Source organism: Lactuca sativa, chromosome 5 (assembly GCF_002870075.4).
Source record: "Lactuca sativa cultivar Salinas chromosome 5, Lsat_Salinas_v11, whole genome shotgun sequence".
Lineage (NCBI taxonomy): Eukaryota > Viridiplantae > Streptophyta > Magnoliopsida > Asterales > Asteraceae > Lactuca > Lactuca sativa.
Genome location: NC_056627.2, coordinates 133,591,038 through 133,616,683, shown reverse-complemented (window position 1 = coordinate 133,616,683; position 25,646 = coordinate 133,591,038). Strand labels below are relative to the sequence as shown.

At 30.8% G+C, this 25,646-nt stretch overlaps 1 protein-coding gene across 3 annotated transcripts in view; it reads right to left on the bottom strand.

Annotated features, from left to right (window-relative positions):
* Positions 1–393: 393 nt before the first annotated feature.
* The window catches only part of LOC111915569 (pyruvate, phosphate dikinase, chloroplastic), a 36,863-nt gene continuing 11,610 nt past the window's right edge, over positions 394–25,646 (bottom strand). For 2 of the 3 annotated variants that reach the window (XM_052764300.1, XM_023911218.3), the window contains exons 3-21: positions 11,483–11,539; positions 10,300–10,533; positions 9,879–10,016; positions 9,632–9,794; positions 8,100–8,335; positions 7,230–7,358; positions 6,963–7,142; positions 5,611–5,748; positions 5,348–5,512; positions 4,551–4,712; positions 4,351–4,440; positions 3,866–4,004; positions 3,591–3,768; positions 2,706–2,835; positions 2,493–2,621; positions 1,787–1,924; positions 1,343–1,420; positions 1,063–1,154; positions 394–601 (exon numbers count right to left, since the gene is read on the bottom strand). In XM_052764300.1, coding sequence (XP_052620260.1) covers positions 556–601; positions 1,063–1,154; positions 1,343–1,420; positions 1,787–1,924; positions 2,493–2,621; positions 2,706–2,835; positions 3,591–3,768; positions 3,866–4,004; positions 4,351–4,440; positions 4,551–4,712; positions 5,348–5,512; positions 5,611–5,748; positions 6,963–7,142; positions 7,230–7,358; positions 8,100–8,335; positions 9,632–9,794; positions 9,879–10,016; positions 10,300–10,533; positions 11,483–11,539 — 2,622 coding nt within the window. In that variant the 3' untranslated portion in view covers positions 394–555. Of the gene's footprint in view, positions 602–1,062; positions 1,155–1,342; positions 1,421–1,786; positions 1,925–2,492; positions 2,622–2,705; positions 2,836–3,590; positions 3,769–3,865; positions 4,005–4,350; positions 4,441–4,550; positions 4,713–5,347; positions 5,513–5,610; positions 5,749–6,962; positions 7,143–7,229; positions 7,359–8,099; positions 8,336–9,631; positions 9,795–9,878; positions 10,017–10,299; positions 10,534–11,482; positions 11,540–11,812; positions 11,934–25,646 lie in introns of those variants that run through there. The other variant, XM_023911220.3, reaches the window with a different exon arrangement.

Sequence of the window (25,646 nt, the reverse complement as noted above, 5' to 3'; positions counted from 1 at the left end):
ATTTCACAAACGTTATGATTATGGTACCAACTTCAACATTCCTAAAATCAATTTAATATGTTAAAATAAGATCATTTATTTTGAACCACATTAATCACATTAATTTGATTGTCTCTATTATAAGACATGTACTTTTTATTTCACTTAACTTGCAAAAAAAATAATAAATAAATAATGCATAACATAGACGTTTTTTCACATCACAATTGCAATTACCACATGATCACCTCATTTATGTGTATAGACACAGTAAAGGAATTAAGGAGCTTGATACTTTGCAATTATCGAGCTTGATACTTTGCAATGACTTATCATACACATTAATCCTTCAACGTGTATTTGTTGGGCTGGCCCGTTGCAGTTAACTTTCTATCTACATGTTAACCATTTGGATTGGATAGATGGTCGTTTGATAATTATACCCATGTATGCCAAACATGATATAATCAATTATTTTGTGTTTGCCATTACAAGAATGATGGAACCATGATTACTTATTTATATACAACAACGGGAAATGGGGAATACACAAACTATTTTCCCTCATTCTGAAGCTTAATTAACAACGACTTGTGCAGCTGCCAGCCTTGCGATAGGGACCCTGCCACGACAACACATAAAGAACAAAACCTTTTTCAGTAACAACCAATGATAACATTACATTATTGGTTCTCGAGTGACATCTTAATTAGCAAAAATAGTGTTCATGTCTCCGTAACCATAGCATTTTCCATGTGGATTGAGCCAACCACCTAATGGACAGTTTTGTACCTTATTTCCATTTCATATGATTCTCTTTGGATGAAAATTGTGAGACACTTAGGGGTTGAATTGGTGGAAGATAACCTTTTTTCAAAATCATATAGCTACGGGTATCCCCACCAACTGGACCCATAGTCAACAAGAGAAGATAGATCAAATTGTCTCTAATCCAAGAAAGGTGCATGATATTCAATTTTTAACCTTAGACCTTACTTATGCATTCTCACTTTTGTATTGCTAGGGTAAGTATGTGGTGACAAACACACACGCACAAGCACACACACACATACACAGACAAACCTGAATGGAGAGCAAGAGACATAATCTAGTCCAACCCCATCGAAAAATGCAACAGAAGAAGGCTCTCCACCATGCTCTCCACATATGCCAACCTGTGTATCCATTGTTAGTAAAGCTAATTTCCATCATAACTGATAACACCACACATTGGTATTAGAGTGTGTGTATGTGTGCGTGTGTGTGTGTGTATATATATATATATATATATATATATATATATATATATATATATATATATATATATATATATATAATTTGTTACTTAGGAACCTATACTTACCTTTAAGTTAGGATTCGCTGCACGGCCCTTATCGGTGGCCATCTTGATCAACTGACCCACCCCCTTTTGATCAAGAACCTATGAATAACACATATGAGCATTGCGTGAATAATATTTATCCAACAAATTGGTCCTAATCTATGTTTAAGACCGAGTAGTTACATATGACATGACATATGAAAACAAGTTGTACTGTGTTTGACATGAAGTGGACTGCAATTGAGACCGATATCAATAAGATAAAAAAAATGTGCAACTTTTTGGTCCACCCACAAAAATGGGATAGGGACTCGCTGTGGATCTATCTTCAATGCCAAAGACACAAACTCCCTCCTCATCCTCATCACTGGGAATAGCCTTATAAAGTTTGTCCAACCCGTACCACTAAATTCCAATCTCGTGTAACAAATGTAGCCTTAATATACTAAGATTCATGTTGCTAACCTCAAAGGGATCATTTTGTAGAATGCCCTTGGATAGATAAACTGGGAGAAACTTGCCAACATCATCTCTACTGTAGCCGAATGTCATTTGGGTGAGATCGTTGGTTCCAAAAGAGAAAAACTCAGCTTCCTTGGCAATCTGCATGTTCAAAGTATAAGATAAGGTTGAGCCCAATTTGGTTTAGCTTGGTTTTTGTCTAAAACCAACACGCTAAAACAAAGTTGGTTTTGCCTATTACAACATTGTACTTTGAAAAATATACCAAATTAAAGCAATGTCCCCTAATAATTAATAACCAAACAACCGTTGCAGTAAGTAAAAGAATTGAAACTACAATGCTATAAGTGTGTATATTTTATGAAACAAATTGCATTATTAAGAAAAAAAATGTAAATATACAGTGTTATAATAGAAAGAAACGATAGTAGGATGTTGTATTAGACGAATATGTGGAAGTATGTAGCTATTTTATCTATTTAACCCGTAATCAAATATACTTATACACAAAATGACATCATTTTAGGTTTTACAATTCAATTTGGTTCGGTGTTATTTTGGGTCTTACAACAAAGAACCAAACCCTAGGCATTTCAAAACGGTAGTTTTTCAATTAAAATTTTCTTTTTGTTTCCGGATTTTGGTTTGGTTTTGGTTTATTTTTGCATACACCTTAAAAAGTATGATTGATCTTATATACTAATCATACCTCATCTGCAATTAGAGCAGCTCGAGGGATCTCGATCATGGTGCCAACTTTATACTTCAATGACAATCCCATTTCAGAAAAAACCTTGCTTGCTACGCCACGAATGACACTGATTTGATGTCTGAGTTCCTGGCATACAAAACACCAAGTAAAAAGCTAATCATCGCATGTGTGGTTATATGATTGATTGATGAGTTGTGAAGATTATCATGCCTCAGGGGTTCCAACTAATGGAACCATGATCTCTGGGAGAACTGTGACGCCTTGGTTGCTCATAGTCACCCCAGCTTGAAAGATTGCACGCACTTGCATCTCGGTTAGCTCCGGATATGAAATTCCAAGCCTGAAATAGTACAACCAAATATTATACATGTAAACAAGCATAAATTTCAACAAAAATGTTATTTTTCGAGCAACTACTGAGTGCCCTCCCACAATAGCAACATGTGAGATGTAACTCATGTACGCGGGCTTGCATAAGACTATGCTTAATGTTAATCTTTCACAAACATGCACATGTGAGAAAAGATAGATAAATATTAAAACAAAGAAAAGAGAAATGACATGTTGTGAATGGTTTGGTGGCCAACCAATATTTTACGTACCCTTTTTCACATTACAAGTGTCGTATTCTCATTCGTTAGTTATAATTTATATTGAAAGTTACTTTGTTTTAAATTAAACTTTATATTATTTAGAAAAGAAAAACATATTACACCAAAATTGGTAATTCTTTTATCTATAAATAGAGAATTATACTTTCATATAATTTCATATGTGATACCAAAATTGGTAATTTCCCAGCCGGTATGTCCAGCCAACGACTATGGATTCCTAACGAATCCATATATTTATATTTTCCTTTTAGTTTGCTTTTAAAAAATCGTAATTTAATACTTGTATCGTGGCAAAATTTTATTTTTGTTATTGAACTCGTTGTTTGTTTTAATGTATGGTATTTTTTATATCTATTTAGACTGTGAAATAGCTTTTTATAGATTTTTTAATGACATCTTGGGCTGGGTTAGGTCGCTAATGAAGCAAAAAAAAATGGGAATTGGGTTGGGATTAAAGTAATGTGATGAATAGAAAGCACACCTGCAGCCTCTGAAACCAAGCATTGGGTTCACTTCAGATAAATTCTCGATCCTTGAATAAATTTGATCCTCTGTCATGCCAGTATCCTCAGTGAGTTCACTCACAATTTGTTGAAGATCACCTTCGGGTAAAAATTCATGGAGTGGAGGGTCCAAAAGGCGGATTGTCACTGGAAGTCCTGAAATATTTTGATGTAATCCAAGTATAAACCAAGGGCTTTTAAAATGAACTATATATGAAATGATTATTAGAATACTAAAAGATCATAAATCCACCATCCATTGCTCGGAAAATTCCCTCAAAGTCGGATCTTTGGTAAGGCAGTAACAGGTCTAGTGCTGTTTTTCTTTGCTCAACAGTGACAGCCATAATCATCTTCCTTACAGCTTTTATCCTCTCATCGGATGCAAAGAACTGAAAATAATATATGTCGATGATTATTATCTAGCAAAATTTCCATAAAACTTAAGCAAAAAGCAGTTGGAGTCCTACATCTGCTAGACATGGTCTCATCACTTTTATATATCTCTCTCATTAAGGGCAGTTTAGAGAAACAAATCAAGGACTCAACATATCTAACATGGTATCAGAGCCAACATTTAGAAATACTCTAATCTACCTCTAAATATGTTATAGTCTCGCTCTCTTTCTCTTTAAGGGTTCTTTTGGAGAGAAAATCAAGGACTTTACATGTCTTAAAGAGACAATAAACATAAATATAGATTATGGGATCTTAACAATAAGAAAGAGAAAAGATTACCATATGTTCAGTCCTACAAAGTCCGATTCCTTGAGCACCATTATTCCTTGCGGTTAAGGCATCATTAGGTGTGTCTGCATTTGCCATGACCTATTATATTACCCAAAAAAGATGGATGATAAGTTGAAAGACTTTATGCCCATCAAATAACCCATTCAAAGATTCTTATGATCTACAAGAGTTTTAGTTATAGTTGATACCTTGAGCCGTCTTACTTGATCTGCCCATGCCATGAATGTTTCTAGATCACTGCTCATAGCCGGTGGAGCCAGTGGCTGTTTACCCATTATAACTTCACCCGTGGAACCATTAAGTGAAATCCATTCACCTTCTTTTATCACCTTGTCTCCAATCAAAAGAACCTATATGAAAATAACTTCATAAGACCTTGTTTTTTTGCAGGAGAAGACAACCTTGTATTGTGTTTGGTAGGCATTTTGACTCATCAAACAAAAATTTTAATTTTTTGTCCTACCAAAAAAAGGTGGGACATAGTCTCGCTCTCCATCTTTTGTTTGTGAAAAAGACTTGAATGCCCACCTCATCCTCATCAACAAAAATAGTCCTAGAAAGGTAGCCTAGTAAAAATAGCCTAATGTTGCGTCTTCTACACATGACACGTCTCATGAGGATAAGGAGGACATTTACATCTTTTGCAGAAACGAGCGATTACAAGTTAGTCCCAGTCCCAGTCCCACCATTTTGGGTGGAACAAAAATTGAAATTTTTGTCCCATTCCTTCCTTGTTCCAATCCAATGCACACCAAATGCAAAACGTTACCATGTCATGTCCGGCATGACAAATGGGGTCTAAAATAATGTACAAAAATTGTTTGTGATAGCATCAAATCTTATGTGAGTAATATATTTATCAGTGATTAGGGTTTAGGTCCAAGCACTTAGGATTTAGGAATATATAGAAGATCCTAATGGCTAAACCCTAATCACTAATAATATTAACCACTCAAAGTGTTGGTAATATTTCATAGAGATTAACCTTCATATCATCATTGACACGAATATCAGCACAACCAGAAACACAACATTTCCCCCATCCACGAGCTACCACCGCCGCATGTGATGTCATTCCTCCTCTTGCTGTCAATATACCGGCCGCTGCGTGCATACCACCAACATCTTCTGGGCTTGTTTCTGTCCTTACCTTAATTCATAAAAATTCAAATTCCTAAATTAATAATTATCCACTCTGATTTTGCAAAAGAAAGTAATCAATGAGCATATATGATCATTCATGTATACCAAGATGGCATTCTTTCCTTGTGCATGCCATGTTTCAGCATCTTCAGCACTAAATACAACCTGCCCCACGGCTGCTCCAGGGGATGCTGGCAAACCTGTTGCCACCACTTGGTCTTTGTAACCAGATGCATTCTCAAACTAAACAGGAGATTCATAATTAGTGATACATAGACACGCACATAAACATAACATAAATTGAACAAATTGCTACTAGTTATAGAAAGAGACAATGTTAATAAAATAGAATCCAAGTTTAACCACTAGACTTTCAATTTTGTTTCATTGTTGTAAAACCTTTTGCCCTGCTTATTCCACTGATATGAAATTTTCTATTATTTTTGTTTTTAGTGATGATATGAAATTTTCTATTATTTTTGTTTTTAGTGATGTGGACATATGAAGTGGCAACCTTATTGAAGCAATTTCATTAAATAGTAACCAACTAGAAAATTACAATTTCATTTTCTAAGTTTTCAGAACTATTTTTCATCTTCATTTTTATTAATAAAAGTTAACATTTTAATTATATTTATGTAAGTTTCAGTATCATAACAATGCAAAAAAAAAAAAAAAAAAAAAAAAAAAACACCGAAACCTGATTACCATTTAATGAAATTGTTTCATTTACATCAGCAAAAAGTTGAGTCATGTCAATGAAAAGGGACAAAATCTGATAGCAAAAATCATAATAATGGAACAAAATTGAAAGTTGAATTGTAGAACAACTGTGGAACTTGGTTATCATTTAATGAAAATGTTTCATCCATATCATTAAAAAATTATTTATGTCGAAAAAAAAAACAAAATTTTATAATCGGATATCTCCTACAAAAATTCCTAAATGAAACAAATATGAAACTTGGTTACTCTTTAGAAACATACCCTTTATATAAAGGGCTTTTGACATAAAAGTCCTTAAGTTTGTCAGGTTTTGTTGGTTTTGTCCCTGTAGCGATTTTTTGTTCGTTAATGTCCAAAATTTGCAAGGTTTTTTTTTCATTTTTGCCCTTGCTACGTATATAGTAGGTGTCCAGGGACAAAACCAACAAAATTTAACAAAATTAAGGACTTTCATGTCAAACTTGGAAAACATAATTAGGATAAAAACATATAAGATTTGTAAACTTGTTTTTTTGCAAATTTGAAAAACATAATTAGGGTAAAAACATAAAAGATTTATAGAAAGGACAAAAATGAAAAAAACTTGGCAAATTTTGGACATTAACCAACAAAACAAAACCTCATAAACTTAAAAGGACTTTTATATCAAAAGCACTTATATAAACTGTGAAACATGGTATAAAAATGCGTCTGAGTTTTTTACTTTTTTAGCACAAATTATAATACGATACCTGTGGATGAAGAAGTTGGTCTAGATGTTGAGGCTCGACCCTCATAATTGCTGTTCGAGTATCAATTAACTCTTCCTTCACCATTTCTACTGCAATTCTCACTGCGCCTTTACCAGTACGTTTCCCTGATCGACATTGCAACATCCAAAGTCTGTTTTCTTGAACTGTGAATTCAATATCCTGTGTTCATAGCACCACAATTCTTGTAATTTTTCGCAAATTCAAAACATAAACGTCAAATATATAAGAGATTTTGATCATTATTACCATCATATCTTTGTAATGTCGCTCTAAGATGTCACAGTTCTCCACAAGCTCTGTGTACGCTTCCGGCATGCAATCCTTCATGGTGTTCAAATCCTGTGGCGTTCTGATTCCAGCAACTACGTCTTCTCCCTGTTTAGAATCGCATAATCGGTTAACTTTCAGCAGTCTGATTAAAGGTAAACACGATCCCTAGACCACCTCACATCTAAAAGTAGGTGATTGGGTATTGAATTTTCTAGGGTTAAATGCAAAAAATAGCAACATACTTTGATATATTTCTTTATTAGGGCATCTTATATTTATTTTGTCTTGTTACAACATTGTATTTTGAAAAACCTACACAATGGAACATAGTTTTTATTGCTATTATATGGTAGCTTCTTCAAAACATAATTCCCAATAAGAGAAAAATTAGAACAAGCTATGCTATAATTAGGTATTTTTTTTAAATAAAAATGTTTGGATAATAGAAAAAGTGAAAATACAATGTTGTAATAGAAAAAAAATAACAGTGTGATGCTATAATAAACAAACGATTGAAACTATATTGCTATCTTTTGCAATTATAGCAATGTCATCCGAACGTGATGTATTTTTCATCCAAATGTGACATATTTTTCATTGCTATAACTGGGTACTTTTTTGAAAGTACAATGTTATAACCGGGTAGATTTTTCATAGTAAAATGCTTCAATACGAATAAAAAATGAAAATACAATGTTGAGATGAGACTATTATGCTACAATAAACAAATAATTGAAAGTACATTCCTATGTTTTGTATTTAGCCTATAAACCTAAGAGCTTACTTATGAATTCTCTGGGACAACTTTCGGCACTTTCTATAAATGGAAAAAAAATCGGTTTTTACCTGTGCATTGATTAAGAACTCCCCATATAGCTTCTTCTCGCCTGTGCTTGGGTTTCTGGTGAAGAGAACTCCAGTTCCTGAAGTGTTCCCCATGTTCCCAAACACCATGCATTGAATGTTAACTGCTGTCCCTTTAAGTCCAGTTATCTGGTTAATACTCCTGTACTTGTTGGCCCTTGGACTGTCCCATGAATCGAAAACCGCGTTCACTGCCAACTCTAGTTGTTTCTTCGGATCTACAGAAGAACAGAAACCATGTTAGATATGTGGAGTCCTAGATTTTCTTTCCAAAAGAGCCCTAAAGGATACACTCTCAACATATATAGAGTAAGATGTGAATTCCTAAATTCTCTTTAATGGAGATTGTATAGACGTGTGTTTAGTGCCTAGAGGTGCTAGACTGTGGCTCTGATACCATGTTAAATATGTGCTGTTCTTGATTTGCTCTCCAGAAGAGCCAGCACACTATACAAATCTTGGTTTTAAAAAGCGTAAAGCGCCCTAAAGCGCTTAAGCCTCTAGGGACCGATGCGGTAAGCGCTAAGCAAAAGCGCTTGCCTAGAGAACACGATGCGCCCCAAATTGAAAAAAATATAAAATATATGGAAATACTTATAAATACCTAGAAATCTCATAATATCATAGTAGTATCATATTAAATCCCAAGTATTGATAAGTTATAACTAGAAATCGTCTAAACTATCATGCATGATAACAAATAACTTATGAATTATGTGTATGACTTAACAGTAAAGTAACACAAGTTAATAGCAAACAACTTAACAGAAAATGTATAAAAATAATGACCAAATTTCATACTTCAGACTATCAAAGTTTAGAGTTTCAGACTTGAGAAGAGAATAGAATATGTAGGTTGTAGATTAGTATAATGGAATGGAAGTAGAAAACATTAGCATAGTTGATTTCCGATTACTTGGAGAAGATGAGTTGGAGCGATGATACGATTTGCTCTGTTTGTGTAATCGTTTTTACCGCCTCTGTCAATATTGATTCTACATTTCCATCCCTTTCCTTTATTTATATAAACCTATTGGCCCGTCTAACTTAATTAAAAGCCCATTTTCTATTATTTACCCTAAGCGCTATTAAGCGCTGAAGCGCAATGCAGTAAAAAGCGGGAAAAAGCGGAAAAGGCGACCGCTTAAGGGAATCACATCGGATCTCATTACTTGAAGCGCTTTCAGTCATCGCTTGGGCGCCTAGCACATTAAGTGCGCCTAGGCGGCGCTTTTTTAAACCAAGATACAAATATATGCATATTGCTACCAAACCAAATGTGTTTGGAGTTATTACAAATCTAAGATGATTCGGAATTCAAAATGTTTTTGTAAAAGTGTTATTTTCCTAACAACCCAGGCCTACACCATCCCAATAGGGTGATGTGGGATCTAAATCAGGTACACAGTATCCTGCTAGGTGGTTGGCATAAGACTCAAACCGTTGAACATTTTTGCAATTATACCACTGAAAACCAAATAATTCTCTATTCTCATGACAAGGGGATTTTATACCTTCGGGAAACTTTTCACCCTTCGATTCAACATAAACATTCTTGTATTGCTCAACAAGATCTTTAAGATCAGCAGCAGTGAGATCGGTGTCAAGCTCAACCCCTTTTTCAGCTTTCAGTTGTTCTAGTCTTTCATCAAATAAAGAGTGTGGGATACCCATTACCTTGAAAACCAATATAAACAAAGTTAAAAAAATAATAATAATAATCAAGTTAGTAATCGATCAAGAAATGAAAGAAATACTTACAACATTGCCAAACATGTCTAAAAACCTTCTATATGAATCATATGCAAACCGTGCTCCACTTTTCCCAGCTAACCCAGCCACGACCTCATCATTAAGTCCAAGGTTCAATACAGTGTCCATCATACCGGGCATCGATATCTGAATATTAACCAACACAATGTAAAGAAATACGCAAAACACTATAAACATAAGAGGTGTTTGAACTTGCAAAGTGCTGCTTTCCTTGAACCTTTTTAACAACTTTAGTTGCTAAAAAATGCCTTGGTGCACGATTTATTTTTGAATTAATGGACTTAATAAAGACATGACCTAATTCGGTAAGATATATAGGAGTGTTTCATTTTTACTTAATACATAAATACGTACATAAAGGATATATGCAATATGTTATGAAAGGATTGCAAAAAAAATATATATGTACCGCAGCACCAGAGCGGACTGAAAGGAGGAGAGGCTTGGAGGGGTCACCCAAAGACGCGCCCATTTCATTCTGGACATATTGCAATCCTTCCAATATTTCATCCCATAAACCAGGAGGCAGTTTTTTCCCATTTTGTTGATATTCATTACATGCTTCAGTTGAAATAGTGAGCCCCGGAGGGACTGATAGACCTATGCTTGCCATCTCCGCAAGATTTGCTCCCTTTCCTCCCAACTGCAATCAATCCAAATGTTTAATCAATGAGATCACACCCATTTTTGGGATGTTCCTGTAAAAAGTTATTTTTCCAGCAACCTCTGAATGGCTCACACTGGCCAAAAGTAATGAGGTACACAGTGGTCTGCTAGGTGGTTGATATAAGAGTCGAGCAACCCCAAGGAGCCCGATCCACATTGGAAGTGAACTCCTACATTGTGGTTGCTAAAACTCGAACCATGGTTTGTTTATTCAAAGATACCATACTCAGACCAACTGTGCTATGCTATGGGGCATTTTTAGGATGTTCTAAGTTCAAAATAGACAAAAATATCATTTTATTTTAACGGTTTTTTAGTTGTATATCTCAACCAAAAAACTTATGAATCATCTTTTAATGGAAAGCCATGGGATTCGAAACCGGTGAAACTTCATTTTGAAGTGTTTAAATCCCAAATGATCACCGTTATGGAACATTGATGGTGGTTTGAATCATTTTATGATGGACAATGTACAAAAACATCATTCTATTTTGAGCAATTTTGTGGTTTAACCACTAACAATTTTTTTTTTTTTCAATCCAACCATAAATGTTTCGGACACTTGTCCAAGTTAAGCATTTTGACCTTTGTATTATATATATATATATATATATATATATATATATATATATATATATATATATATATATATATATATATATATCAAAGAAATTTAACAATTAACCATTTTGACATGTCATATCACAATCAAAAATGATCACCTTGTCAAAGTTTTTAAAACTTTTATGGTTTAATTGGAAAAAATATTAAGTAGAGGCAATTAAACCTTGAAATTATCCAAAATAAGATGGTTTTTACGTAACTTGCTATAAAAGATATCAATTAATTTTGTCAAATGAACTTATATGAATGAGTAAGATTCAAAGGCACATATCAATTTGACATAAAACCTTTTAATTGCTTACCAAGGATTTCATGCCCTTGTTGCCTTCACTCCTTCCTTTACCGAAAGTGAAAACCCTCTGTGTATGCAACCAAACACAAATTTAAGTGTTAGTTTCTCTGAAAAAATAAGTTTATACCAAGTCACCAAACTGTTACTAAATATCAACCAATTCAATACGAAATTATAATCTTTCTTAAGTCTTCAAAAGTATGATACCAACGTCCAACAAGCCAAAATCAACAAAAGTTGGTAAGTATTATATTTTGATCAATTAACTTAAATGATATGTACAAATAATAAGAGATAATTGGTGATTTGGACTATATAAAAGAAGAAATAGATAATGGACCTGAGCCATGGTGTAATGCGATTGAAAAGGAACAAGAAGGAATTGTGTAGGCTTTTCTGTATGTAAGTAGATTGATGGATAGACACCAGTTAAGTCATTGTTGCTATTTATAGAGTATGCATGGATTTGACAGCAGCTAAAATTGTCAAGTCACCCACTTCTAAAACAATAGGCCGCCTTTTCAAAAATAGAAAACTACAGAAATGGTCCTTCAACTATTTACCAACATACCGTTTTGGGAAAATGATTGTTTTGTTATATTGTAATTTGTCAACATAAATTTATGTTTCAAGGTTTAACTAGTTTTCAATATGGCTTACATATATCCTATTTATATACTTTTGAACATATATCCTATTTATATATTTTGAATAACGAACTCCATAGATAATTTTATATTTGTGATGATTAAATTTCAACTTATCTTTTAAAAAATTGGAAGAATCTTGTCTATGTGGTTAAAAACTTTCATAATTATGTGTATATCGTTATAAAACTTTAAATAACATGTATGTCCTTATAAGCCTACAAATTCACATATATACCCAAATATTTGATTTAAACATATTTAATATATTTAAAAAATAAAAACAATATCTTTAATTTAGATTATAACTAGGGATATCTCCGGAAAACTCCTAATATATTTGGAAAATTTTTAATAAAGTCTTAAATTTTATTTTTGAACAAAAAATCCTGGCTTTTTCACTTTTTGAATAAAAAAAGCCCAAGAAACTGGCTAATTTATTCACTTTAATCATTTTTGACCTGTTCAGCAGTTCATGGGACTAAATTGTTAATTTTTCAAAAATAATGGGACTTTTTTTTGCAGATTTTGTCAAAATTTTTATATAATATATAAACATATTTTTTACATATGTATATCTATTTTACGTATTTGTGTATTTTCTAAGTTTTTATATGTATATATTTACGTATTTTTATGTATTTTAAATGTATAAACATATTTTTTTTACTTATTTATATGTAATTTTAACCATTTTACATATTTTTATGTGTTATTTTTTATGTATTATGTATTTTTATGTATTTTTATGTATTTATGTATTTTTTTAAGCTTTTGATATAGATGTTTATGTATTTTAAATGTATAAATATATTTTTATCTATTTTTAAGTATTTTACATATTTTTTATGTATTACGTATTTATATGGAATTTTGCGTATTTATGTTTTTTATGTATTATGTATTTATATGGAAAAACACACAAAAAATATGTAAAATACTTTTAAAAAATACATACAAATACGTAAAACAATATGTTTATACATTTAAAATACATAAATATACAAAAACATCTATATAAAAAACTTAAAAAATACATAAATACGTAATACATAAAAAATATGTAAAATACTTAAAAATAGATATAAATACATAAAAATACGTTTATACATTTAAAATACATAAACATTAATATAAAAATCTTTCAAAAATACAAAAATACATAAAAAAAATACGTATAAATACATAATACATAAAAAATAACACATAAAAATATATAAAAAAAATATGTAAAATGGTTAAAATTACATATAAATAAGTACAAAAAAAATCGTTTATATAGTTAAAATACATAAAAAAAATATGTAAATATATACATATAAAAACTTAGAAAATACACAAATACGTAAAAATAGATATAGATATGTAAAAATATGTTTATACATTATATAAATTTTTTGACTAAATCTGAAAGAAAAAAAAAATCTCATTATTTTTGAAAAACAGGTCAAAAGGACTAAAGTGAATAAATTAGCCGGTTTCTTGGGCTTTTCTATTCAAAACGTGAAAAAATCAGGATTTTTTTGTTCAAAAAATAAAATTTAGAACTTTATTAAAAAAATTTCAAAAATATTGGGACTTTTCTGAAGATAACCCATTATAACTAAGTTACTAAAATATTCATTTGAATCCCGCTGATAATATATATTTTTATTCATGACATGACTCTTTTTATGACTGCATGTTATTAATCGTCTGTTAAATAATAAATTACATCTTCTACAATCGATTTAGGAGACATGGGATTATTATCTTCTAAATAATTTTGTTCTTCCTTCGGTTCTTCATTTAAGTTACACTACAGATAAAATCATGGAAAAATTAATTTTAATGTCGGTATCAATATTTTGTAAGAATTCAAATAAATAGTTTGAGAATAACAATGTGGGGAAAGGATAATATTATAATGTTACAAGTTAATTATTTTTTAATAACAAAAACTCTATATAAAGAAGACGATGTTTTCTTTAATATATTAAATAGGCTTAAATTAAACATTTAGGTATATATGTGAGTTTATAGGTTTTATAAGGATATATATAATTTGAAATTTTATAAAGATATATATATATATATATATATATATATATATATATATATATATATATATATATATATATATATATAAAGTTTACAAGAATACATATGAAGTCTCCATAAACAATTTAACATAGATATTTTATATAAGTTTTGTAGGACTAAGTTGAAAACCCATAGGTTGATTTTATTGTGTAATTGGATGAACAAAAATTATAAAAGATATGAATGCAATGACATAATCTTATTATCTTCGAACTAAGAATAGACCATTTCATGGGTTAATGTTTGTTAGAAGAAAACGACTTAGTAAAAGTCTAGATATTTAGGCCCTGATCGTTTAGCAAACTAGTTGAAAAGCTAGCTTCTAGTTGCTAAGGTAGCTTGTGCATTAAGGTCGGACGGAATGGAAGCGGAAAAGGGGAGAATGAAGCTTCCCTCTCACTATAGAACACCATCCCTTGGGTGAGGGGAGCAACCCGCGGGAAAGAGGTGGGGGGAGGGGGTAGGGATGAGCATATGGACCGGGGAACTGGCCGGAATCGGTACCGACACCGGCACCGGAACCGGAACCCGAACCCGATGGAACCGGTCGGGTCGGGACCGGTACGTTATTTTTGTGGATTTTTGGAACCGTGAACCGGTAGGAACCGGAACCGATATAACCGGAACCGGCAAAAACCGGAACCGTATGATGTTATTTTTCAAGGACCGATTCCAACATTTAAAGACACAACAAGAACCTGTAGAACCGTCGGGCCAGTTCGGTTCTTGATTTTGGCTGAAGCCGGTTCTCGGGTCCGGTCCGGTTTGGGCTGGTTCCGGCCGGTTCGGTCCTTTTGCTCATCCCTAGGAGGGGGTGTCGCACTCTCCCTCCTCATGCTATTTGGCAGTTTTTTTATATCTTTTTTAAAATTTATAAAATGATATACCTACTAAAAAAATATAAAATATATATCAAAATTTCTGGTTTTTAATTCCCTACAAAATGAATATAATATATGTATAAAATATATTTTTTTAAAAAAAAATAAAAAAAATAGTGAGGGGAACTTCTCATGCATTTCTTGGATTTTAGGTGGGGGAAAGAAAGGGGAGAGAAATGATGGTATTGTCCACAAAAAGTGAGAGAAACATCTCTCCCATACCCTCCCATCTTAATATTGTTAAGTAAAAATAGATTATAAGTTATTGCAATGTAAATCGAAGTAAATAATATTTATATATAACTAAAAAATAGATATAATTAAATGCATATTTAGAATATTTTTAAAAGTTTTTATAAAGTTATCAAAAGCTATTTCAAAATAGTTTATTAAAAGTTATCTTATAGAATAGCTCATAAACATAAAATAAACTACTAATGTTGTTTTAGTAAACTACAATAAACTTATAGTGGTTTTAGTAAATAGCAAACTATAATTTAAACTTATAAGGTAGATTATTTTTACCGAACATGTAAGATCTTTTAAATTGTATTATTAAGAAAATTTTATTTTCATTTTTATATATATTTTTTATACCGCCATTAAGATAGAAGTACAAAATTGAGTTATTCCGTGTTTGAAAGAAAGAAAAAAAAGACTGTCGTATATATTAATTTGGAATTTGGACAAGATCAATAAATACTATGTCAATTATTCTATCTCATCCTTAAATTGCACATACATTGTAAACATTTACATGCAACAGACAGCGACACGTGAGCATCTTGGAATGCTAAAAAAAGATACCCGTTTGTCTCTATTTGATCCGTGAAGTATTGGAGGGGTTTTTAAGACCCTTGTGAATTGTACATCATACATTTTAATAGTATTACTGGTGGATAAAACATTTTACATATCAGATTTACTATGTTAAAATAATTCTGATCATATGTACAAGATATATTTCTTGCAATATATAACATTTAACTTTTAATTTCATATAAAGTCTAATAAGTTTTTCTAACCAATAATCAAATTTTCGAAATGATTTTAATAAAAATAAAAGAAAAAAAACTTGTGGTATATTAGTTGATTACCTCGGCTCTGTTCCAGTGAAAATGTTATAAAGGAATGCCACAAAAATTACTATATATTTATTGAGCATTTAAGTTAATAACTTATGTTTTTTTATAGGAACCAAAATGACCATGTCCAAATTATTACATTTCGACTATCGTAATTTGTTTTCAGAATTTCTCTTAAACACAAGTGAGATATGACATAAAAAGTTTAGGAATATGTCATATTATATAGTATAAAGTTTAGGAATATGTCATATTATATAGTATAAAATTACCTTTTTACAAACCATTATCTAATACATAGTAAATATCGAAAATAATAAGAGCATGTATGAAATACTAAGAACACATACATAATGCTTCAACATCAGCTAGAAAAACACATGCAATAATTTTTTTTAAAGAGTACGTTAAAAATGAAGAATTTCGGACTTGGAAATGCTACAAAACGACTGGAAGTTAACCAAATAAATAAATAATAAAATCTTGCTTAAACCGAATTAAATTCTAGAGTAAATTTCAAATTTGGTCTCTGTGGTCATATTGTTATTTTCAATAAAGTCCAGTGTTTTCGATTGTAACCCTAATCATCCCTAAAACCATATTTTCACATTTTTGGTCCTTTAAACAAAGGTCATCGACTGTTAATATAGTATAAAATTACCTTTTTACCCTTGTTTGTTCATTATCATATATTTTTCATTATATGTGCCCACTCACTTTCCCCTCTTCCTCACCGGTGACTCCATCCGTCCAATATCCATCCGACAATAGATCTTCAGTGAAATACAAAAAAAAAAAAAAAAAAAAAAAAAAAAAAAAAAAAGATCGTATCTATGATGAGAGTGGAAGAAGTCAAATAAATATACAAGAACCCTAGACTCATTACACATTACTCACATTCTAATACAAGTGCCTTAAGATATGTTACAAAACCGTTGATGTTTAACATTTCAGAGGTAGAGGCAAAAGAGATTTTTTTTTTCAAATGTATAGTGGAAATAAAATAAAATTATAAATTATACTCTGAAATCGGAAATGATCCCATTTTATATAGTGGTATTTTCGTAACCACATAAAAATTAGGTAATTACTTTAAATGCTAAATAATTAGGTGATAATTTTTGTGAAAAGCTCTTTTATAAATTATTATCCTTCACCAAATTATAACGACTTTTATTAGCAACTTCTAAAAAGAAAAGTAGTATCAGACAATTTGATTAAAGGCAATGGTAAGGAATTGCATATTTGCAATGTATTTTGGTTTCTTGTATCGATACAAGCTTATTTTATTTTCATCTAAAAGTAGTAATATATTTACATTTATACCGTTAACATATCCTTCTTAATAAATCAATGTTTTTTTTCGTCACATGTACTAATCTTTTTCATTTGGACACAATATATTTTCTAGAATTTTTGAATTTTCTATTTTTTATTTGTCATTTTATTATATTTTTCATTTTATTAAATTAAAATTTCACATTTAATATGTAAGATATTTATTAGAAAATGATATATATATATATATATATATATATATATATATATATATATATATGTAATGTATTCAATGTATTAAAGCCTCATTAATTTTAACATGCTCAGTTTCTTAATGGGAAAGATCCTCATATAGTTCGAACATTATACGATGAGCTCAGATCCATTAATATCATACAAAGAATAATTTAAATTTTTTTCTTATTTTTCTTATAAATTCTACTTGTTTTATACATAATAACAATATATTAACAATTATTTTACATTTAATAATACAATGGTATATTTATTTACCAATAATAATAATATATAATATGTAACGAATAAAATGTATTGCATATATTGATAGCAAAATGTACATATGTTTGTATTAGGTTAAAAAATTATAAGCTGCATGTTGAAACTTATTGTTATTATTGTAAAAAAAACAAACAAAAATACTAACAAACATAAAAAACAAACTATTTTTATCATTTTTGAATATATATATATATATATATATATATATATATATATATATATATATATATATATATATATATATATATATATATATATATTATCTACATAAAATAAAAGCATTACTCATATCCATATTGAAAATTAAGTATTTTAGTATTTTGTGCATTTTTCCTTTTAATTAAAAGAGTAAATCACACACTATGGTCTAAATGGTTTGAGTTAGTTTGTATGTTTAATCCTAACTCATTTTTATTATTAACTCGAATCATATCCTTTGGTTTCATTACGAGTTTCATCATTTCCAAATCTAAAAAGACTATATTAGTCGCTTTTATCAAATATATTTTATATTTTTATTAAATTAAAGATGTATTAAATGATGAATACAACCATTGGATCCCACCACCCCACCTATTCTCACTATTCCACTCACCCTCTTCTTCTATTCTTTCACCTAGACGAACCACCATGACACCCTACTATCCTTCCACCCTCTTTTTTCCCCTTCCCATTTCCTTTCATCTCTTCGTTGTCTTCGCCACCACTACTAGCCAAGGCGGATCCAAGGGGATCCTTGGGTAGTCCGGGATGCTCCTCAAATTTTTTCGATGGTGTACTTTTTAAGGAAATTATCATTTTAATTCTGTAGGTATTCACATAAATAAACTGCAAAAGACTAAAATCAAAATAGTTATAGATCAAGTGGTAAGACGTGCATGTTTTCCAAACCCTTTATCCCAAGTTTGACTCTTGCTAGGGTTTTTTTTTTTTAACTTATAAGCATTATATCTTGGAAAGAATTGTTGTATTCCATTTCAAATGATAATTTACATCTTTTTTCCCTAAACATTTCAGATTTTATCATATTCTACCATGGCTTTCCATTTTATGTTTTATATAAGAAAATTATTTAAATAAATACCGTACACAACATATATTGATATTATAGATTCTAGTTGGGTACATATTTTAATTCATTAAAGTGTGCGGGTTCAAGTTTAATTATCATTGACATATGGTTTTCAAAATTTAATTTAAACTTGTAAGAATTAGTTTATATATACATTTTTTTTCAGGTTAGCTAAGGATTTGATTAAGCTTTGGGTTTAAAATCGAACCCGGAAAACCCAAGTATCTCATAAAAAAAGTAGTCTACACTAAAAAGAAATTAGGATACCCCTTCACTTTGATCCTTACTCACTGCTACTAGTCAATCTATCATAATCCTTTTTGGAAAATTGAGACCAAAAACCAAAATCATAAAACCAAATCAAATGAAAACCAAAATCTAAAATAAAATCCAAGCCAAAATCTAAAACCCACATGAAGACCATAATCGATTAATTTTTTGAAAATGAAAGCCAAAGTCACAGATTTTGACCAAACTTTATAAGAACCAAAAGCTATGAATGATGGAACTAAAAATCTACAAACCTCCATAACCCCCCCCCCCCCCCCCCCAAAAAAAAAAAAAAAAAAAAAAAAAAAAAAAAAAAAAAAAACCTAACACTTGATCTATTTCCTATATATGTGTCTTTGCTTGATTTGATGTTCTCTTTCCCTTTGTTCTTTTTATTTGTATATATGTTTGATGTTGTGATTATAGTGGTGGTCTAGTGGTGATAGGAGAGAGTTTAGGTAGCAAACTAAAGAACATGGGAAGACCCAACAACACCAACCATGTGTCCATGTTAAGTAATATAATTTTGTGTGTATAAAAAAACATAGTTTTTAAAACACTAAAGTCACAACCCATTGACGAAATATGAATAGTCAAAAACATAGAAGCAATAACTTTGGCAGGAAATATACACTAAGATAAACATGAAAGATAAGTAATAACAACACACTAAAATATACATATGGGGAATAATACCCCCTAACCACCCAACCCCTAATTTGGTGGGGAAACTCGAAGGCTTATCCTTGATTCTAGAGTGAGCGTTAGAGGGAAATAGAGCTAATTGGAGGTGGAGTCGGAGTGGTAGTGGGTAAAAGTGAAGACATGGAGAAAAAGGGGGAGGGTGGGTACAAGACAAAGAAATGAGAAAGAAGAAGACCATCAAAACATCCATAGAAATTGAGTTTCATATTAGCTTCAAAATTTAATTTTTGAAAGGAGAGGGAAGTGATATGTTGACATGAGAGAAATGATGATGGGGTGATGAATTAAATAATCTAATAAAAATAATAAAAAATGAAAAACTATTAAATCATATCATTAAGGGGTAAAATAATCACTTTCATTTAAACCAGGTCCAAAGTTTAAACAAAACCAAGCTAAACCTAAGGGAGTATCACATTGAAACAAAAAATTAAGGGTAAATAGTCACTTTGACCAAAATCTAAACAAAACCAAGCTAAACCTTAGGGGGTGTTTAAGTGAAACAAAAAACATAGGAATAAGACCTGTATTTTACTCTATAATTTACTCTACTCTGAATCTGAACAATAGGCATGATTTATGTAATTTACTCTAATATATATATATATATATATATATATATATATATATATATATATATATATATATATATATATATATATATATATATATATATATATATTAGTTTATAACCCGTGAGAACCACGGTTATAAAATTAATTAAACTTTTATAATAAAAGTTTATAATTATTAATAAATTATTTTAAATAAGTCGTTTCAAATAAATTATTAATTAAAAGATATATCAAATTTTTAAAGTTATTATAACTTTAAATTTAATATATAATTAGAAAATATAAATTTGAATTTTGAAATGAGTTGCCTAATATATACATGACACATGACATAATATTAATGAGGAGTTGTATTAGGGTAAGACTTGGCAAAAGAAGATTAAAATTATTCATTTATTAGAATATATATATATATATATATATATATATATATATATATATATATATATATATATATAAAGCATGTTTCAAATAGAATGACTTAATTATTGGTAATTTTAATTCAAAAATTAGTTGGTTGTTTTCATTTTTTTTATTTGAGTTCTCTTAGATGACATTGAATAGATGGTCTATAGACATCCACTTGACAAATAAATTTTATTAAGGTCAAAATTATATATTTTCTGGAACGACTGGACTCTTAAATATCAAATTGTTTAAATCGATCCAACTAAATTATAATTTAATTGGTTCACATCGGATATTTATATAGTTTGGACAAAAGATGGAGGATTGTGGCAAATCTATAAAAGACATATAAGAAGACGATAGATACATATGTGATATAAGAACTATGTATAAAAAGATGGAGGATACATATAGGATCAAACACTATAATATAATAAAAAGATATTATTATTAAGAAATAAAAACATAAAGAACAAGAGAGAGATTGATAAGGTTTTGGCAGTGTTGTGAAAATCCCGACTAGGTCCTAATTAATTCTGATTAGTCCCTAGGCTCTACCCAAAACCGACTAGAAGACCCTTAAAGATTAATACATGCCTAGAAAATGACTGAAACAATAGCAAATTATAAATTATAACACTTTGAAGAAATTCTATTTTAAAAGAAACTATTTGAGGAATGATTAGTGTAGTATTAATCATATTAACATATTTTGTTATGATATTAGTGGTACGTACGAACTTTGTTATGATATTAGTCATATTTATCTTTTTTAAATTCAACGAATTAGCAATTTAGGGTCTCCGCTTAATCTCCCGATTAATCCCCACCAAGCAGATCAATCCATTAACCTCAATCCACCGACTAGCTAACGTCGAACGTTTTTACAACCTTGAATTTTGTGTATTAAAGAGAGAACTTAAATATATGGTACCTTACAACTGAAATGAAAGCCTCTATAACGAAAGGGTGAGCTTTTTTTTTTCAATAACAATCATACCTTATTTCACCAAGTTCATTTCCAGTAAGAGTCGTCATGTGACTAGTCATCTTCATATGGATTGATGTGCGATTCATCAATGTAATCTACAGAATCATCATCATCCAAGTCGTCGTTTTCTTCTTGTGATGTATTATTATGAGGACTCATATGAGTTTTTCTTTATTCATCAAAAGCTTCGGTCCACTTTGAATATGACTCATCACATGAAGAATTAAGCTAGAGGAACTAGTTAGAATATGGACTTTATCTAGAGGAATTGGTTAAGTTAGTTGGACTATATAAAAGGGAATGAGGGATTCTTTTTAGGGATGATATGGATAATTGGGCATGAGAGGGCATAAGGGATTTTAGTTGCACAGGTTTGAGGGGGGCTGAACCAACACTGGATAGCTGTCTTGGAACATAAATATATTTCATTGTTTCACTTGAATCAATATCAAGGAATAAGGCCTTACTGGAGTTTCTTTTCTTGGGACCATAATGTCTAATTAGTGGTTTTGTACCATGTGTTCCATTTGGTAATCAAATGTTACTAAGAATGTATTAACCCAATGAGTTCCACTAATCTAGATTTGGTCTTTTAGGGATGTAAACAAAAAAGGATCATTGAGTAGCATGTTGAAGTTTGGTTAACAATTGAAAAAAAATTATGCATGCATTTAGAGTTGTGTTGGATAGCGTTAATACAAGGATGTTGATATTCAATAAACCTTATATCTACAAGGGAGATCCAAGAGTACGTTAGCCCTAAATTTTCATCGGATAAAAGGTCTCCCAACCTACTCTTGGATTTCCCTAATAGATACAAGGTTTGTTAAATATCAAACATGTTTGTATTAGCACTATCCATACAAGCTTAAATGCATGCAACATTTTTGTCACATATTACCCAAACTTCAATATACCACACAATCGTCCCTCTTTTTTTACAATGCTAAAAGCCCACATCTGAATTGGTGTAACTCCTAAGTTCAATATGTTTCAAGCAATGTTCCATTAACATATGGCATACATGATACAAAACCTCTCTTTGGGCATTATAGTCCAAGGACAAGGAAACTCTAGCAAGACCTTATTCCTTGATGTTGACTCTAGCTAGTGCAACGCCGACATACGCTTATCTTCCAAGACACTTATCGTATACATAATTGGTTAAGTTGCATCTGGAAAAATAGGTAACAAACTATCAACAAATATAGCATGCTCCAATACAAAGAACAACAACCCCATACTTTGTTCGCCATGAAAATGGACTCATGGAAGTCAAATTTTCTTCTAAGAATCATCCCAAAACCAAAATATATTCCTAACTATCCATGAGAGAAAAGTTAACAAACGCTCCTTCTTTGGTCTAAAAGAATGACCAATGATGGTATGATGTTTTTAATTGCACATACTTCTTAGACGAAGCATCCAAGGTCATGCATGAGAAAAGGTAACTTGTAGAAACAAAATGGATCACAAGAAAAGCTAAGAGTGTCACTGAACAAGCTTATATCAAGGGTTTGCTACATTGACACATAGAATTGAAAAATGAAGATAATAACACCACCAAAAGAAGCCCCACATGAATGAATTCATACCATTATCAAATTTCTAATTAAGAGTGTCACAAATTAGTTGAAAAGGGTATCAATGAATCAACCACATCTAGCTACATGGGGATGTGAATCATTCTATGCAACAAATGTAAAGAATAAGCACATAGAAAATTAAGATTGTTTATTAATTATCAATCTTTAAACCATTTTTTTGGCTGGCGATTGATTCCCACTTCAATAGAAAAAATATTTGTTCTTATTCCTAGCCAATGATAAAATTAGAGTAAATTACATGAATGGTCCTTATGGTTTGGAATAATTTGCATGTTTAGTCTTTAAATTATTTTTTAACCCGGACTGTCCCTATAATATGTTATTTTACACGTTTAGTCCCTGTCTAAACTAAAACGACTATTATGCCCTTTTCAATATATTTTTTAATTAATTGTATTATATATGTACTTCCAGATGGGCCCACTTGACCCTACCCAACCCTTCATTCATTATCCTTTCCCATCTCATCGTCTTATTCATCTGACCAACCACTCCTACTTTTACCATATCTACCATTTTTGAAACCCATTTGTGATATATGTATATTTGTACTCTTAACATATTTATGTAATTTTGTTGCATATATAATAACATATTTAACAATTTTTTAATATAATAGTACTATATGTATATTTTTTTTATTGGTAGTAACAATATTAACGAATAAAATATATTGCATACATTGAATATGTACAATGTATAAGAAAAAAAATATAAATTTGTTGTCATTCTAATATGTACATAGAATAAAATCATTACCGATATCGATATTGAAAATTAGTATTCTATGGGGTTTGTATCGTAATTACAAGAGTAAATTACATAAATAGTCCCGATGGTTTGGATAGCTTGCGTACTTCGTACCTAAATGTTTTTTTTTTATTAATTTGGGCCTTCCATATTCTTTGTTTTGACGTTTTGTTATGAGTTTCGTTCCTTCCATGCCTAAAAATATTATATTACGCTTATCACACACACACACACACACACACATATATATATATATATATATATATATATATATATATATATATATATATATATATATATATATATAGGAGACGGATAACTTGAGATTAAAAAAAAAATAGAGATCTTGAGATTCAACATCAGCCACATATTTCTCATTTACCGCTCTAGTGCTCTAACGTACCGGCGGCAACGGGGTATGCCTAATCATAAATGATTATACATATATGTATGTTCACAGATTGAGTAATCATAAATGATTATGACAGTTGGTGGGAGAAGAGGTGGTGGTGATATAAGTAACGGAGGTGACAGTGGTGGGGTTGGCTGGTGTCAGAGATAATGGTAATGGTGGTGGCTGTGGCGGTTATGGTGGAGGAGAAAAAAGAATTGGACAGTGCTGTATAATCATTTATGATTATACCAGGCCTACCGCGCCGGAGGTTAGAGCAGCAAATGTGAAATATGTGGCTGAGGTTGAATCTCAAGATCTCTATTTTATTTTAATCTCAACGGAACCTCTCTCTCTCTCTCTCTCTCTCTCTCTATATATATATATATATATATATATATATATATATATATATATATATATATATATATATATAAACAATGGATACAATCATTAGATCCCACCACCACACTCTACAATCCTTCCACCTCTCTTCTATTTCCCTCCCTTTTTTTCTTTCATGAACACATTGGGTGGTGGTGTTAGTTGAGAAGATGATGAAGAGGTCATGAAAGAAAAAAAAAAGAGGGAAATAGAAAAGGGGTGGAAGGATTGTAGAGTGTGGTGATGGGTGAAGGACCGAAAGAAAAGGATGATGGAGAAAGGTGGAAATAATGTGGTCGTGGTGTAAAAGCATAGAACCAAATCAAATGAAAAACCAAAATTTGAAATACAAATGCAAGCCAAAACCTAAAACACAAATGAAGACCAAAAGTGATCTATTTCTAAACATGAAAACCAAAATCGTTGAAATCGATTAGATTTTATAAGAACGAAAATCGATCAAGAAACATATCTAAAAATCTCTAAACCCAAAAAATGAAGAAACAACCCAACACGTGATCTCTTTCCT